The sequence below is a fragment of the Sceloporus occidentalis genome, unplaced genomic scaffold (genome assembly GCF_023333645.1).
Source record: "Sceloporus occidentalis isolate IW3139 unplaced genomic scaffold, rSceOcc1.0.p SCAF_74, whole genome shotgun sequence".
NCBI lineage: Eukaryota > Metazoa > Chordata > Lepidosauria > Squamata > Phrynosomatidae > Sceloporus > Sceloporus occidentalis.
This window is the reverse complement of record NW_028317054.1, coordinates 993426-1010478: the sequence shown is the minus strand read 5'-3', so window position 1 is coordinate 1010478 and position 17053 is coordinate 993426. Positions and strand designations below refer to the sequence as shown.

At 36.2% G+C, this 17053-nt stretch overlaps 1 protein-coding gene across 1 annotated transcript; it reads left to right on the top strand.

The window, feature by feature from the left end:
* The first annotated feature begins 2492 nt into the window (after nt 1–2492).
* Nucleotides 2493–16490, top strand: LOC149285913 (growth factor receptor-bound protein 14-like). Its single transcript, XM_089494698.1, has 13 exons — nt 2493–2555; nt 6829–6985; nt 7527–7648; nt 8333–8407; nt 9522–9659; nt 11147–11257; nt 11461–11553; nt 12206–12286; nt 13779–13895; nt 14357–14426; nt 15104–15191; nt 15889–15982; nt 16344–16490. The coding sequence occupies exons 1-13, from the start codon at nt 2493–2495 to the stop codon at nt 16488–16490; spliced, it is 1356 nt and encodes a 451-aa protein (XP_089350824.1).
* The last annotated feature ends 563 nt before the right edge of the window (nt 16491–17053 follow it).

The window sequence follows — 17053 nt, the reverse complement described above, 5'->3', positions numbered from 1 at the left end:
GTTTGGAAATGCTGGCTCCAGATTAAGAAATTAGATCTCAAACGCTGGATTCGCTCACTGCAAATCAATAAATTATACTAAAAATGTCACAAAGCATTTAGGTTTGCAGAGAAATAAGTAGATATTTGCTCTGCAGTGTTTATCTCGCAAATAAGTTTAGTTTAAATAAGAGTTTTAACATCAGCAGAGTACATAAAATGTTGGTTAGTTTACAAAAACTCCTATCAGCCAAGCCAATCTAATTTATAAGCCTGTTGAGTTTATAGGCACCGGTAAGTGGAACGTGGCAGACATTGGCTTTTTTTTTGATGGCTTGATGGTACTTTTAATATGATCAATTACAATGTGGCACCTTTTGTTCTCTGTAAGGTGTCACAATGGTTGAACTGTTACCAGATTTTGTTTCATTAGGGTCAAGGTCGCCCCTAGACAACAGTGCCCCAGACAAGAAACCCATTTATTACCCCATACCAGTAGAAGCCATGTCTTTTAGAATGCTTACGCAAACATAGATCTCTTGTGCATGTTTCACACACGTTATGGAGGCATTCAGTGGTTCCAGACCACGTTGGGGGCAGTTTCTGCGACAGTCGGCATCCCCCTGGTCCAGGCACCCTACACAGCTGGCTGAATGGCCAGTGAGATCGGCCCTGATAAGGAAGTAAATCTGTAGGCAACACATGGCTGGGTTAAACCTTTGTTTTTCCTGTCATCAAGAGCATTGAAGTGCCATGGAGGATAGAGGTAAGGGGAATATTGAATGCAAGCAAATGGAGGATTGGGGATAGAAATAATAGAAAAGGAGGGGTGTGGAAGGAAAGGGGGAGGGTGAAGAGAATAAGAAGATCAGTACTATTATTGTGAAGTGGAAGCGTTTAGGAGTAACAGTAGCTTACAGTGGAAGACTAGGAAGAATCAACTTCTGTTGCATCACTCACTAGAGAGTACAAACAACTGCCTCTGGAAGCAACATCAACACAAGCACTTTGTGTCGGGAGCTTCATGAAATGGGTTTCCATGGCCAAGCAGATGCACACAAGCTGCAGATCATTATGTACAGTGCCAAGCATCCGCTGGAGTGGTGTAAAGCCACCGCCAATGGAGCAGTGGAAAGGTGTTCTCTGGAGTTATGAATCACGGTTCAATACCTGAAAGTCTGAGAGACAAACCTGGGTTGGTGGATGCCAGGAGAATGCTACCTACTGGAATGCATAGTGCCTGCTGTAAAGTTTGGTGGATGAGGGATAATGGTCTGCGGCTGTTTTTCAGGGTTTGGGCACCTTACTTCCAGTGAAGGGTAATGGTAATGCTACAGCATACCAAGACATGTTGGACAATTGTATGCTTCCAACTTTGTGGCACCAGTTTACCTTTCCTGTGCACAAAGCATGGTCTATTAAGACATGATTTGACAGGTTTGGTGAAGAGGAACTCGAGTGGCTCCTGACCCTAACTCCATTGACCTCACAAATGCTCTTTTGGCTGAGTGGGCACAGACTTCCACAGAAACACTCCAAAATATTGCGGAAAGCCTTCCCAGAAGAGTGGAGCCTGTTCCATGTGGGCCTCATCGGGCACATGTGCTTATCAATTATACCCATTCATGCAGCCCATCGAATGCTTTATTGTGTAGTTGCCTGCTAGAGACCTGCATCCACCTGCTGTAATAGTGTAAGGTTGTAGCTTGTGTCTTCATCTATCCAGTAGGGAACTATACACGGGTCTTTTATCAGCTGCTGGCCTTAAAGTTTTAGAGCCAATTTAGGTCTGAGAAGGCACGGACCTCACTCTCTATCACAGATGCTATTGTAATTTTGGAGAGATGTCCGATTTCTATTAACCTGCCGATGGCTGGACCCCTATTGTCTACAGGCCCATCCAGGGTCCAAAAGAGTCATCTGAGGTGCCTGAGAGTAACCCAGCTCTGCCTAGGGGCCCACAACATCCTATGCAACCTAACGTGAACAAAACCGACCTTGCAACCTTATCTTTGTACGATTACTACATAATATTCAAAATGTTTCTCTTGCTGTACTCTTTGACTTTTACTTGGATTTATACAATGAATGCCTTGGTTTTGTGCTCTACAGCTACCCGGTGAATACTGTTTTAGTGGTGGGGTCCCTTTTTGAGACAGGCTTTCGTGGTTTAAAGATGTACCAGTATTTCTTTATTTTTTTTTACCGAGTACTTCGACTTCATCTGACAATAGGGGCTTTTGAATTTAAAGGTTCCAGCGACTGTTGTCTGCGATTCCTAAGTATTATAAACAAAAGTATCAGAATGTGCTTTCAAGGACAAAAGTAAAGCCTTGAAGCCGCTGTGATTGGCTGTTTGTTAGCTCTCTCCCACAGTTATTTTTAATTGGCTTTGAGTATAGCTAGTTTCACAGTTTTTGCTTGTTCAGTGTTGGAACAACTACGGAATACTTAAAGTGACTGCATATCCTGGACTATTATTCGTAGTGTAAACCTACCGAATGAAGAGCAAACATGAGTTTGTATGCGAGGAGGGTAACTTTGCCGGCGATCACTCCACTGGTTCTGCAGAAAAGGGTAGGGCATATTATCATTTACAAGACGTTTGCATTGAGCCACATACTTCTAATAAATGAGGGATTTTTTTTACATAAATGTACATATATTTATTTATTTTTCCCAATTGTGGTTATTTTTTTATGTGGCTTGGAACATTGCCTGTAAAATAGATTATGTTTAGATTGACTCTTAAAGCTTTTGGGCAATTCAGTGTTTTTATCCTCTGGCACTCAAAGGGTTAAGACGACTGGGAGAAAGAAATGAAACTTTTGTGACTTCGATGAAAGTTTACAGCTCGTCTAAATATGTATTATTTTGAAATGAAGTATAATCTCCCTGTACACATAAATCGATGTAATTAATCCTGACGTAGAACAGCAGGGGTTAACTTACTGCTCTGTACGGTTTGGAATTCTAAAACAAAATAAAGCACAGATATAATAAAAGTTTAAATGTAAAATAAAGCCTAGGATTTTACACGGGACCGTTCCTTCCCATTGTCACTTCCTTATACATCCATGTACTATTTTTAGAAGACACATACTTTCCCTTTCACACTCCTTGTATCATCTGAAAGACCATCCTAATGTCATAGAAACATAGAATTGGACGGCAGATAAGAACCATTCGGCCCACTTATTTTTCCCATTTTTCCTTCTGTAAAGACTCAGACCTTAATCTGCCGTTGGTCTTGTCTTAGATTCAGGATAACTTTATTCCTATCCCATGCATGTTTAAATTCCCTCATTTTATTAACCTGCACCACCTCTTCTGGAAAGCTGTTCCACTTATCTACCACTCTCTTTGTAAAGTAAAGAAGAAAAAAAACATAATAGTGAGTACCAGCATCAGCTATGATGCCAATGAGTTATTATACAGTCCTATTTCCCTCCTGTGTTTCTGAAGCCTCTGACACCCAAACAGTTAATACCCCCAGTGAACGTCAAAAATCCAAATTGTTTATTTACGTAATTTGAATGGAAGCCAAATCAATCCACCTGGATAATTCACAATGCAGCACATTGTACCCATATAATTGCACGCATTAAGTAAATAGATGTGCGACACTGATTACATTTTGATGGCAGATGTAAACAGAACATTTTTTTTTTCAGCTTTGTTCTCCCCATCTGGCAGCCGGGGGGTTAAAGAGAATATTAGTTTCTCATTTACAATCTGTTATGATGTGCTGTAAACTACAGATTAACAACATTTTTGTGGCCAGTCCTGTGCTAACTGGCGGAGATGGATTTTTACTGGTCAAAGGCCAGAGAGGCACTGGAACGCCGGTAAAGGTCATTCTTGCACTGGACTCAGTAATTATTGATAGTAAAAAAAAAATCCCATACAGTACAGCTCTGCACAGCTATATGACGTCTCTGCTTATTATTTTATCCTATTCGTTCTGTTTATAAAGGGTTTTATCAGTCTGAATTATAATTCCCATTGTTTTCTTTAATAACTATTATTCCTTATTTATAATTCACATTAAACGACCCAATGTTATTTCATCTAATTAAATCATCCGTTGATCTTCTTTTTTGTGGCTTTAGCGTAATTCATGATTTGTTACGTTTATTATTTTATTTAAAATTTTATGAAAAATTAAAGTAATCTAGCCTTATTAGTTAAAATTCTACTCTAATTGTGTTATTATGGATATGTGTCTAATAAAAACCCACTCTCTATGCGTGCTTAAAAGGGAAAATGTGTATTATATGTAAAATGTTACACCACTTTTGAAAAAGTTACATAATGCATAGTTACATATTATACAGTATATTACATAATAATAATATATTATTATTAATTAATAATTAATTAATATATTAATATTAAATAAATTAAATTACACACACACACACATATATATATATATATATATATATATATATACAGGTATATATATATATATATAAAACACAATTATATCATATTTATATATGACAGTCACGGTCTTTAGGAAAATGTCAATAGTTTGTCATTATTCACCAGTTAAATTGTGTTGCTGTAGTTATAAATTGATGTACATAGTTTCCATCGCTTTGGATTCAAATGGTTAAAATAGATAAACAGCTCAATATTATTTCACCCTCAGATTTAAAATGATACAAATCATCCAAGATGAACAATCTAGAGATCAGAAGATCTTTTAAAAACAGGAAAAGGGAAATTCTGTAGGGACCTTCAATTCTGGCAAAATCAGCCCTACAGAGCAAAAACGTCTAATGAATAAATCCCAGGTGGCCCAAACAGAACGTCTTTACTTCAAAGAATGTTTTTGTACATTAAGCAATTAACAGGTGATCAGAGAGTTATGTAGGACTTAGAATCATGATTTCCCTGGCACACCCTTCTTCTTCCTAACATCGGGAAAAACCTGGTGAAGGCAACCCCACAACCTGAGCCACCAGATATGTTGTCTATACGGTAAGGACCTGGTAGAGCCCCAAGAAGACCCTGTAGGCATTTTCCATACTTTTTATTATTAAAAACATTTCTTTTCTGGGCGAGCCACTGTTTTTGTCATCTTTTTCCTATTTAACCTATTTTCATCTTATTTTTAAATTCTGTTTAAAGTGTGATCTGGGCGCAGCAAATCAACTACTTCTCTACAATTCAATAAGGTTGATGTGCTAATTATTAGTGATATCATCAAAATAACAGGTAATAATTAAGAAACTGCCACTAGCTATTAAGAGTTGAGATTGAAGTGTTGATTATTTTGAAGCTGGTGATAATACAAAATTACAAAGGCGCAAAGTTGTTGTCAGTTTGGTACAAAATAACGAAGCCTGAGATGGAACATCATCAGGACACCTAACATCATCGGGACAGCTACGCGATTTATCCTTTTCCACTGTTTCATAACATTGCTCTGTCTCTTAAAGTTTACCTAAAGTGGTCCAACTTGTGAACATTTTTTTATTGCAAAAGACCAATTATATTACATGCCATTGTTACACTTAAAGAGATACTGAAGCCTTATATCTACAGTGCCAACATACAAGGTCTTAGACTGTTTCTAGTTTATAGAACCCCAACATTCTTGAGGATTCATTGCAGGTTTGAGAGGTTAACACCATTGTCCATGAGTGAGGAGGAATCTTCACTATGTCTTGGTGGCTTCTCTTGGGAGTAATTATGTCCAGGTTTTAGATAGAGATAGGAAAAATATATACAGAGATAGATGGGTAGTTTCTGTCTTACTGGCCTAGAACACATTTATTTTGTTTATAAATCTCACGTTGCATCATGTTCTAAATAAAGGAAAAACAAACAAGTTGAAAAAAGGGAGTACATAGTTTTGTACGGAGAATGTTAGCCATGGTGAACAAGGAAAATAAAGGGAATGGAAAGAAAAGGGGGAGATCTGAAAACAAACAGTTTAACTACAGTCCTTATGTGGACAAATAAGTACACCACGCTAAATGCAGTTCATGTCACCCAGAACGCGTACGGAACAAGTATAGTGTTGGTGTAAAAGTTGTTGACTGCTGTTATGTAAGTTTTAGTGGGTGTTATCTTTAGAGAATACATTATATACACTTAAAAGTAGGAGAGCTAAATTTTATATATGCAATATATAATATAATATGAAAATAGTACTACAATATATAATATAATATGAAAATAGAACTACAAATGGGTGATATTTTTGACCACTTTTAAGAAAGTGACTTTTGTGAGTTCTATTATTTGAATGTAATGTTCTAGGTAAAAGATGGCATATAAAGATCAATGATATATAATATCAATCCAGAAGTTATCTACCATTTTCATATAAGATGCAGGCATTCTATGTGGTCCTCTGTATACCATTAGCCATGATCTAGTTTGGTTTAGTTCTTGCTTGTAGTTTGCCTGTGCTTGCTCGTAAATTTTATTTTATGTTTTGTTATGTTTCCTAAACCAGCAGGTCTTTGTCAAACCCAGGCTGCTTATTCTTACATACCCAAGCATCATAGCTAAGATATAACTTTTATTTCCACTGGTGGAGCCCTACGTAGCAGACCATAAGATGCACACAAAAAATACCAGCTCTCTGTAACAAACTTACGAAATAACCCACTAAATAAACGTTTTCATACTTTGCTCTGGCCAAACTACACTAGTCACAACTAGGTAACATTGCTGGATGACCATCTAAATTCTAGAATATCTGGTGTTATGTACTGACACGAAGAAGTGGTGTTGTGGAGGACCTGATGTGTTTATGGTTGCTAGAAGTTTCCCAATGGTGATAGTTTAATATAAATTTCATAGGCACAACAATGTTGTATTTTTTCAGGTGATTAAAGTATACAGCGAGGATGGAACCAGCAGAGCCTTGGAAGTTCCTAACGACATATCATGTAGGGATGTATGCCAGTTACTTATTCTGAAGAACCATTACGTCGATGATCACAGCTGGACTATATTTGAACACCTATCAAACCTTGGCCTAGGTAAGGGGAACTTACAATTTAAGAATAGCTTCTACTTGTTCACACACACACACACACACACACACACACACATATATATATATATATGTATATACACAGTAAATATAGTGTAAGTATTAATGTTTATCACTTATGTATCTAGCAGTACACATTATTCCTAGTACTCGTGAATGCTGTAACCCTTCTTTAATCATTCCTCTTTTATAATTTGTCAGGAAATAGTAAATTGTCACATGACGCAAAGTCATGCATATTACACTGAAACAGCTTCTTAAAGATTTTCTGTGTTTTTATGTGATTAAACGTTTAGATGAAAGAATAAAGCGACAGATCTGTTTCGTTGGTTTGCTTGGCATACTGGAGAGTGCAATTAATGGTTTGATTAAGTGGGAAAGCATGTTCAAGCAAGGTGGAAGGAAGACAAATGGGTTACCATTATAAAACAAAACACATCTACGAGCCTTAAAAAAACACTGGTGAGGTTTCTTGCGTTGGTTTTAGAATTTCTAATACGGATTAAAATGTTATTGTTTCATTACAGAAAGAATTGTAGAGGACCACGAGATGGTGGTTGAAGTGCAGTCTAATTGGGACATGGAGGAGGACAGCAGATTTTATTTTAGGAAATTTTATGGAAAATTTGAGTTTTTCAAAAATCCAGAGGTAAGGAAGTCACTGGTTTCAGCTATTTAGTGTCAGCGCAATCATAAATACAAAGTCTTATTGATGTTGGTACTTTTTATTGGACCAATACAAAAAATATGTAACCCTTTCAGGAGTTCAGAGGCCTCTTCTTCAGATGCTGGAGATGATTGTTGTGTAGAAAAAACCAATACATATCATCCTTACTATGTAAATGGTCAATTATGAATATGCTTATTATAATATAATCAGGAGAATATGGAAAGCTATTGTATTTTCTGCCTGTTCCATGCAGGACAATACCTGGAAAATCCCTTCTAGTTTCCCAAACATAAAAGAAAGCTTGCAACATACACATTGTTCCTTGGATTCTTGAATTTGTTTACTTTATGAAACCTGTTAGAAAGCTATCAAAAGATATACACTAGATGGGCAGCTTCGTACTCCATAACATAAGGCAATGGATGATGATGTATTCTTAGTAAAATTAATATGAATGCCATCTGTCCTACTAGCATAATAAACGCCAACACAAGTTTAAATTTCCTTGATAAAGCTTACCAACTGATCCCTGCTTTGTATTAAATAAAGAACAATATTAGTATATGCTGGGAAGATGACACGATGATAGTAATAATTAAATAGATATGTAGTGCATTTATATAATGATTTGATGTCTTTGTACTTATTATTTTATCTTAATAGACCTATTTTCCAGATTCAATGGTGTCCTATTCAAGTGAAAGTAATGGTACAACAGCACCTTTAGATACATTAAAGGTAACCACAGAACATTTCTTATACATTTTCTTGCTTTACACTTAGTTTAACTGTTCTATACAGTATAAATATTGATATAAGCAATATATATTTATTATATCGATCCTGTGGAAGCCATCTTGACTTCAACAGAGCCGCACAATTATTCCTCACCGTTCCCTATTTTTAAGAAAATTATTGAATAAAGAAGACTGCAGCTGAGATTGGCTTCTATAAGATAAACTTGTCAACTAAATATCACCAAAGCAATTAAACCTAGGGCCGTAATCACCCTCCACGCTGCCCTAGGCCTAACTCAGAGCGCAGTCTTCCATAGTGTTAATGGCCGGTTGGGGGTATCAATTATCTCCTTGGATTGGCTCCTTGTTAAGTAGACATTATGGCGAAATAAGATACTAGTTGCACATTTGACCCTGTAGGTTATTGGGGAACCTTAATTACCATACGGAAATTTTTTGTAATAAGCATATACATGTTTTAACAATACATTTGGTAACACCACCTCCCTCCAAGGGGATTATATGTTATTCTGTGACCATAATAAATGTAGAAAAAATAGGGGGCGATTAAAGGCAATTTCATTGATTCCTCCAATTTGTAGGGTTAGGGTTGTCATTCAAACAAATGCATTTTGTACAGATTAAAAGAAAACATTACGGAAAATCTATGTACTTTTCCAGATATTCCACGATAACCTGATCCTGTAAATACAACATGTGAGAAAAAATCATCAAGCAATAAATACAAATGAGGTTTAATTCAGTGAAGAGAAAGTTGGCAGGAGAATTTCCAGGAGGGTTCTCTGCAAATAGGACTGAGTGGTTGCTTTCAAGACATCTCAATGACTTAAATATATTTTAGACAGGGCCATCCAAGTTTCACTCAAGCTCTCTCAATTATCACCACTAGGTAATGGAATTAAATTAGAAAGCCACTGTTGAGCATAGACAAATTTAGTGAAAATCGCTAAGCTAGATATAAAAAATGCTTACTAAAAAAATTAGAATATTTACAATATAAATATAAAAACTCACATGAAGTGAAAACATGGAACACCTAAGTTATGTCATCACATGCAGTTTCTTTATTATTGTGTCAACTGTTGTCTTTATAGATGTTTTTGAGTACAAGTACCTATCCTGAAATACAGAGCTACTTATACATGACAGAAAAGGGGAAAAAGACTTGGAAAAAAATGTTCTTTGTGTTACGTCGCTCTGGGCTATATTTTTCTACAAAAGGAACATCAAAGGTATTGTGACAAATGAGAATTCTAAACTATACTAACATGTGAGCTGAAACCAAAACATTAGGGTGATGCACTAAGCTGTGGGTTGGGTAATATGCTGCCCTTCAGCTATTGTTGGGATGTAGCTCAGTGTTCAAGACCATTCAATCTGTGACATGTTTATCCATGTGGAAATGAATTTTAGGAAGGAGTTCTTTATTATACCTACTGATCAATAGGTTGACTGTTCCTGAGGTAAAATTGTCCCATATATATATATATATATATATATATATATATATATATATATATATACACAGCATATATTGTATATAATACACACATATACTATATGACACTTGACAGTTATACCAACACAGACTTTTATGACATTGCATTCTAACCACATAGACATTAATATGAAGTCGGTCCGCTCCTTTGCAGCTGTTACAGCTTCCACTCTTGCCCATTCATCCAGTAGAACATTTGTGGGGAAAGACACTGATGTTGGATGGGAAGGCCTGAATCACAATCAGGGCAATAGGCACCATTAGGTAGTGTTCTCCTGGCATTTGCCAAACCCAAAAGTTTGAATGACCACTCCAGAGAATGCGTTTCCACTGCTCCAGAGTCCAGTGGCTTTGTGCTTTACACAACTCCAGCCAATACTTGGCATTGTGCATAGTGATCTTCGGCACAGAGCTTTTGCTGATGTTGCTTCCAGACGCAGTTTGGATCTCTGTAGTGAGTGATACTACAGAGGACTAATTGTTTTTACACTCTGCACTCTGCAGCACTCGACAGCCCTGCTCTGTGAGGGTGCGTGATCTACCACTTTGTGGCTGAACTCTTGCTACTACTAGACATTTCCACCAGTTAGACCACTTTCTTCTCCAACCAATTAACATCATAGTCCTGTCCACTTTTTTAATGCATATTGCCTATTTTGCAGCATAATGAACTCCTGAGACCCTGAGATTGGGGCAAAAAACCCAGAGTCTCAGAGTCAAACCCTGAGGGTTCCCTTGTATGCCCATCACAAGTCAAAACATTGGTTTGGCATGCAACCAATAGTACACTAGTCTGTTGCCGAGATAGTTGGTGATATTCTTAAGTATGTAACTTTTCTCACATGTATCATGACTGATATTTTATTTGTATTAATTTTTAAAAGAAATTGGCTTTTTACCTTTTATGGCGCACAGATTATTTTTAAACATCGCTTTTGGGTACAAATGACAGGAAGGGACAGAAGTCTCAATCAAGTTATATTCCCATGTAAATAAGCACCTGCAGTTAACCTAAGTGAGAGATCAGTTACAATTTGCACATTAAGTATATATATATATTTTTTACCATACCCATTTATAATAGAAATATCCGGTCACCCTACCACCCGAGTGCCAAAAGGGACAGCATCTTGAATGGTCTGTCTAGTCCGAGCAACTGAATTATAATCATTAACTTCTAGCTGTATTTCTACCATTGACTACAGTTCTTATTTTTTTCAGGACCCTAGGCATCTACAGTTTTTCAGTGACCTCAGTGAAAATAATGTTTACATGTTACTCTCTAGAAAAAAATTATACGGGGCACCAAATGATTATGGCTTCTGCTTAAAGGTATATTTTTATAATTTTGTTTTTATAATAGTTATTAAGTAAAAAGTGCACATAAGCTGCTGATGATGTAAGCACCACAATGTTCAAATTGTGTCGACATTAACACATATAAACATTTTAAAAAGGAGAATTTTAGTGACTTTTATTTCAACAGGTATTTCCTACAAGACATGCACTAATCAAAATGTGCTGTGGCTTTCTAGCCTAATCAAGGAGGAGTCAAGACCCTGAAACTGCTGTGTGCAGAGAATGAAGAGACTAAAGCATGCTGGGTGACAGCAATTAGATTGTACAAGGTACTATTTCCAGTTGCCGCATTTATCTGTCATGGTTTGACTTAGACGTAAATCTATCTGCATGATACATAAGTAAGTGATGCAATAACATGATGGACCATGGATAGAAATAACATGTTGGGGTACCAGGGTTCCGACCTGTCTATAGAGGAAAAACAATCCCAAATTGGGTGAAAACGTCCCTCTTGTCCACATAGAGGGGCAAGAGGGACATTTGCACCCCCAGAAATTTCCTGATAGAGCCATTGTTAGCTGGGTAAGCAATGAGAAGGCCCACTGATTAGTGTTGCTTCTTCTTTTTGCAGCCTCTGCTGGGTCCACTGAACAATATGCAAATGTTATGTATTTTATTGCCCCATTTCATAGATGAGATGTAATTAGATTTTTCTTATGTGTTTTTGTTGGTAGAGACTCAGTCCTCTGATGACCAACAATTAATATGGCTAGGGAATGTTTGACCCTAACTTATTGTGTGGCTTCTTGGAAGAATTACCGTGGATGCCCATTGTAACAATAAGATATAATAACCCAATCTGTTTTCTAGTAGCCACAACCAGTTGATCGGGTAATGAATTACATTTTAGTGCAGTTTGTTTATGTCTGCAATTTATTTTAGGAAAATTTTTAAAATTTACTCTGCATTGATTTTCAGCATGGAATGCAGATATACAAAAATTATATCAGGCCACAACAACGCCAACGTGAAGCTAATGGTCAAAGTTTGTCGCCTACGGTATGTAACTGTTAGACACACTTATTCTTATACTTGGGAGCTTCGCAGGGTAGGCTACCCGGAACCTCACACTTTTAGGGAGTGGCTTTGTGAAGGGCCAAGGTTAGACATCAATCCCAGACTGGCCATCTGGCACAACAGGCTAATGCACTTTGGACCACTGGCAGCAGTGCCACACGCTCACCAGATCTGACGCTCCAGCAGCAGAATGGGTGCCGCAGTGTGCAGCCACTGGCTGGATATGCCTGGTCATACCTCAGTAACTGGCATTAAAGTGAGAGGGCCACCTTGCCATCACTAATCTGGCCCTGCTAGACATATATAGAGACAGGGCTAGCCAGAGACTGACTTCAGTGGGTGGGGAGTGGGAGGGAAGTGGGCAGGAAATAGGCAGAAAGTAGGCGGGTAGTGGGCTATGCCAAACTCTGTGCCCCAACCCAGATAAAGAAGAAACTGACCGGGAGACCTAGGGAATCACATCTCCGCCACATCCTCACATTATTCTATGGCTTTTAAGTTGTATAAATAAAACATTTTTAATACTTTTTTTCTGTTAATTTTTAGGATGCTGCTATGATGATAATAATTGATAATGATAATAACAATTATAAGGTGATGTTATGTTAGCACACTAAACAGAAAGAGTATATCAAAATTATTTAATTCCTCCATAATTTCTTAAGAGAATTTTGTGTGTCAGTTTTTGTATCTCCCAACCTTGGATACATGCCTTACACAGAAAGTTTAAGAAACTGGTTAAGAAAGTTTGCTTGGAGATGCCCATGTTTCAAGCATGGGCTCGATTTAAGGATCTGGCATTCATGAGGTTATGATCTATGGCCAAGGCAAGGATTTGAGATAAAGTTTTCCAGTGGAATAAAACTAAAAGATAAAAACAAAATTGCTGGTGTTCTAAAAAGTTAATCTCAAGATATAGGGGGATATAATCATATCCTGCCATTGTCTCTTACAATCTTCTGATATAGAGAAATAAAATCAGAAAAGTGAGGATGCTTGAAAACTACAACTGAGATGGTATCACAACGTTATCACAAATAGGAAATAAACCACTTTTATAACATTGCTTGCAAAGTGCCGTATATACGGTTCAATACAGACTTTGTTTTGTGATATAAAGCAGTTGAAAGGCTGGTGTTTGGCAACATACTAAAACTAATAAATAGGTTTATTAACAATGTGCCAATAACCACCCTATTTTCTAAGAGGTCGTCTTGAAAATAATTCAAAATGTGGAACGGCAGGGCTCCCATCAGGACACAACTTGACATTGGCTTTTTTTGGCTTTTTCCTCAGATTAGCCTCTTTTGTTTTTGTTGGAACATATTTATATAATTGTGGAATGTACACTACAGTTCACACTCCATTTACAGCGGTTTTCTTTAACCTAGTTTTATTTTTTTTAAACTGCTTGTTTATGCTTCGGTTTCACTTCTGAGTTCTTGGATTTTAATATTTTTTGGTGTCTTTGCAGAGGAGTATATCAGAAAATTCTCTGGTGGCCATGGATTTCTCTGGACATAAAAGCAGAGTAGTCGAGAACCCTACAGAAGTTCTTTCCATTGCTCTACAAGAAGGATTATTGTGGAGGGTTTGTAATATCTAAACAAAAAATTTAAAAAGGCAAAAAAATTGACTTAAAAAGTTATTTCAAACAGCCATGTCTATTTATGCTACCTTGGTGCCAGAAATAGCCCTACCTTTATACATGTTTGTCTAATAATATCAGCAAATTGCTTATTGAGATCATCGAAGGGGGCATATTTCACATGGTCCAATCTTATTGTAACCTGAAATGATATTGGTAGTTCCCCCAAGCTCTTTTGCTTTATTAGTCGTACCACCACTGATTAAAAAGTATAGAGAATAAAAATGACGACTCTAAAGGGACCTGCTAATGTAAACCTGTGATTCTAAGTACATTTTGAATGACAGTTTCTACAGCCTATAGGAGGTAAGCCCATAAGAGATCACAATGGACGTTCCAATCATCTACCAATGGGTTTTAGGTTCATAAAATCAATTCACTTTTCCTACAATTCTTTGTTTCAGAGGAAAAGCTGTGGACGTATCAGTGCCCATGGCACCCAAACAACATCTCAGAGTCCCACAACGAACCTAGGTATCCTTGGCATACATTTAAACATAGATTCTTGTTTTGATCCCTGGATATTTTTAGCCTCTGCTTTTAAAATAAAAAAAAATTGTTTTTAAAGTAAAAATTATTTACTCATTAAAATCCAATGCAGTTAGCATTCTTGGATCGACAAAGGCATAGTTGGATACAATGAACCTGATGGGCACGAGGCTTTTTTAAACTAAATAGGAATGTAACTATAATGCATATAGGTTAAAGACATATTTTAAAGCATTAATTAGAGTTCAGTTGTTAACTTAGTGACATAAATAGCCACTACTTGCATGCAGTTTCATGTTCAAACTATCCAATATTCACTAAAAGTTGGGTGAGTTCAAGTCAAGGTCAAGATCAATGCACCATGATATTTCCATAAACTTTGGGGTGGCTGGACTGGGAATTTGGCACCCGCTTTACTTAAGGGGACTTTAGTATATAGGTATCATACATGGGAAGTACAATAATGTAGAATCCATGTAGTTCATAGACTTTGGATTAAAAACTCTATCCGATCCAGTTATTATTTTTAATAAGCTCTCATAATTTGCTGTAGATGATGTCTGCTGAATTATTTGCATAGACGGTATATTTTACATACATGCTACAGTATTTTAGTATGAATAGATAAAGTAAAAATATTGTTGTGCTTCATCTATGTTTAGCTGTACACATATCACAGCCTTGGTTCCATCACAAAGTGTCCAGAGACGAAGCTCAGAAATTGATAAATCAGCAAGGTCTTGTAAACGGGTAAGTTCAATGGGTCTAAAGCGTATATATATTTATATATATATATGTACTGTATATATAGATGGATAGATAGATAGATAGATAGATAATGAATTAATGAAGATAGTACAATATTTTTACCATTATTTATAGATATAGAATTATCTTTAAATGTAGAACAGGATTATGTTTCAAAGCACAATTATTCTATAAATAAAATATACTTTATTAGCCTGCATTAATGTTCTGAATCAGACAGGTGCTTTTATGTACAATTCTTACGCAGTCAGAGCCAGATGGTAGACTATAGAAACCTAACAGCTGGGTCCTGTAAAGATGAATCCACACTACAGCCATTGAAGTTTGTTTGAAAGTATAACCACTATATTTTGACATTACCACCTTCTGCTTTTAAGCAGAAATAGCAAAATATATTCTAACTTCTTAGCTTAATTCTGTCTGAAAGAGAGACCTCTGAGATCCTGAAAGCTCATGTGACTTTGGATCTTTTCCAGTGTTCACCAAGTAAAGTTATCAACTTCAACTAAATAATAATAAATGTATTTTTTGGGATGATTTTCTTCTAAAACTAGCAGCATTTCCATATGTAAATTTATGAATGATAAAAAAACTCCAATACATCAAACGACTGTGATGCAAACATATGTATTATCACATCTTGGCTATCAATGTACTTAAGTCAACATGTTTTCCCCAGGGTTTTTTTGGTACGAGACAGCCAAAGTACTCCAAAATCTTTTGTCCTTTCTATGTGTCATGGTCAGAAAATAAAGCATATCCAAATATCTCCTGTAAGTACTGTTTTTCACTTTATATTTTAGCTGTTCCATATACTACGTCAGAAAGTGGACTTCTGAGATCATTTTAAAAAATTAACTTTTGTACCATGTATATATATATATGTATATATAGGATGCTAGTTCTATATGTTAATAATTCTATGACAGTACATATTTTTTATATTGTAAATCTTTGTAAAGAAAATCAACAGCACTTCAAATGAATCTGTGAATCCTGAAAAATGTAATATATATGACAATTTTTATATAAAGCTTATTTTTTAATAATATTGACTAGAAAAATAAGGAAAAAAATGACTAATTGTCGGCATTATGTTGCCTCACACTAAACAGTTTTGTTTCATTCTAAAAGACAGAAGAGGACGGACAACGATTCTACACTTTGGATGACGGGCAAACCCGATTCACGGACCTTATACAACTTGTGGAGTTTTACCAGCTGAATAAGGGGACGTTACCCTGTAAACTCAAGCACTACTGCACTCGAATTACAGTCTGAAATCATATCCCAAAATTAACATTCGCGTTGTTTCCAAATTTCAAAACCACCAATCTCTTCTTTTTGGTACTCGACTGGAACGCGTCTTTATAATCCACTCCAGGAGACCTTCATCAGTATCAAAGATCTTTGTTGATCCTTCAGTCGTTCAACGTTTAAAACTAGTATATTCATAAAGAAGAGCTATCTTCTGTCTTTCTGTTGTTTTAGTAAATACAGTTTGTTTTGTAAATATTTTTAAAAGTGTTTTTTATGGAGGTAATTTTTTTTTTTGGATCATTTTGCGATTACTGACTATCTTAATTATACATTCAGTTTTCTCGCTAGTTAACTAAGTGCCTGCTTAACATTTATTTTGAAAGAAAGCTTGTGGTGGTGTAGTAGAGTATGTGGAGCTTGAAAAAGATATAGGACCTACCTCCGTTATTTTTCCGGGTCGTAAATCTTATAATTTAGGTAAAGTAACCTTGTGTATTTTATGATGACTGGCGGCTTTGAAAGGAATCACCAAGCTCTAAATTAATATGTACGTTGTTACAATTATGTATCATATAATATTTTTT

What these genes read in the sequence shown, in the direction of transcription:
- LOC149285913 (XM_089494698.1), top strand. Translation starts at nt 2,493, where the DNA reads ATGAGTTTGTATGCGAGGAGGGTAACTTTGCCGGCGATCACTCCACTG. An exon ending in CCTATCAAACCTTGGCCTAG is followed by an intron (nt 6,986 to 7,526) that starts GTAAGGGGAACT and finishes GTTTCATTACAG; the next exon opens with AAAGAATTGTAGAGGACCAC. An exon ending in GTCAAAGTTTGTCGCCTACG is followed by an intron (nt 12,287 to 13,778) that starts GTATGTAACTGT and finishes GTGTCTTTGCAG; the next exon opens with AGGAGTATATCAGAAAATTC.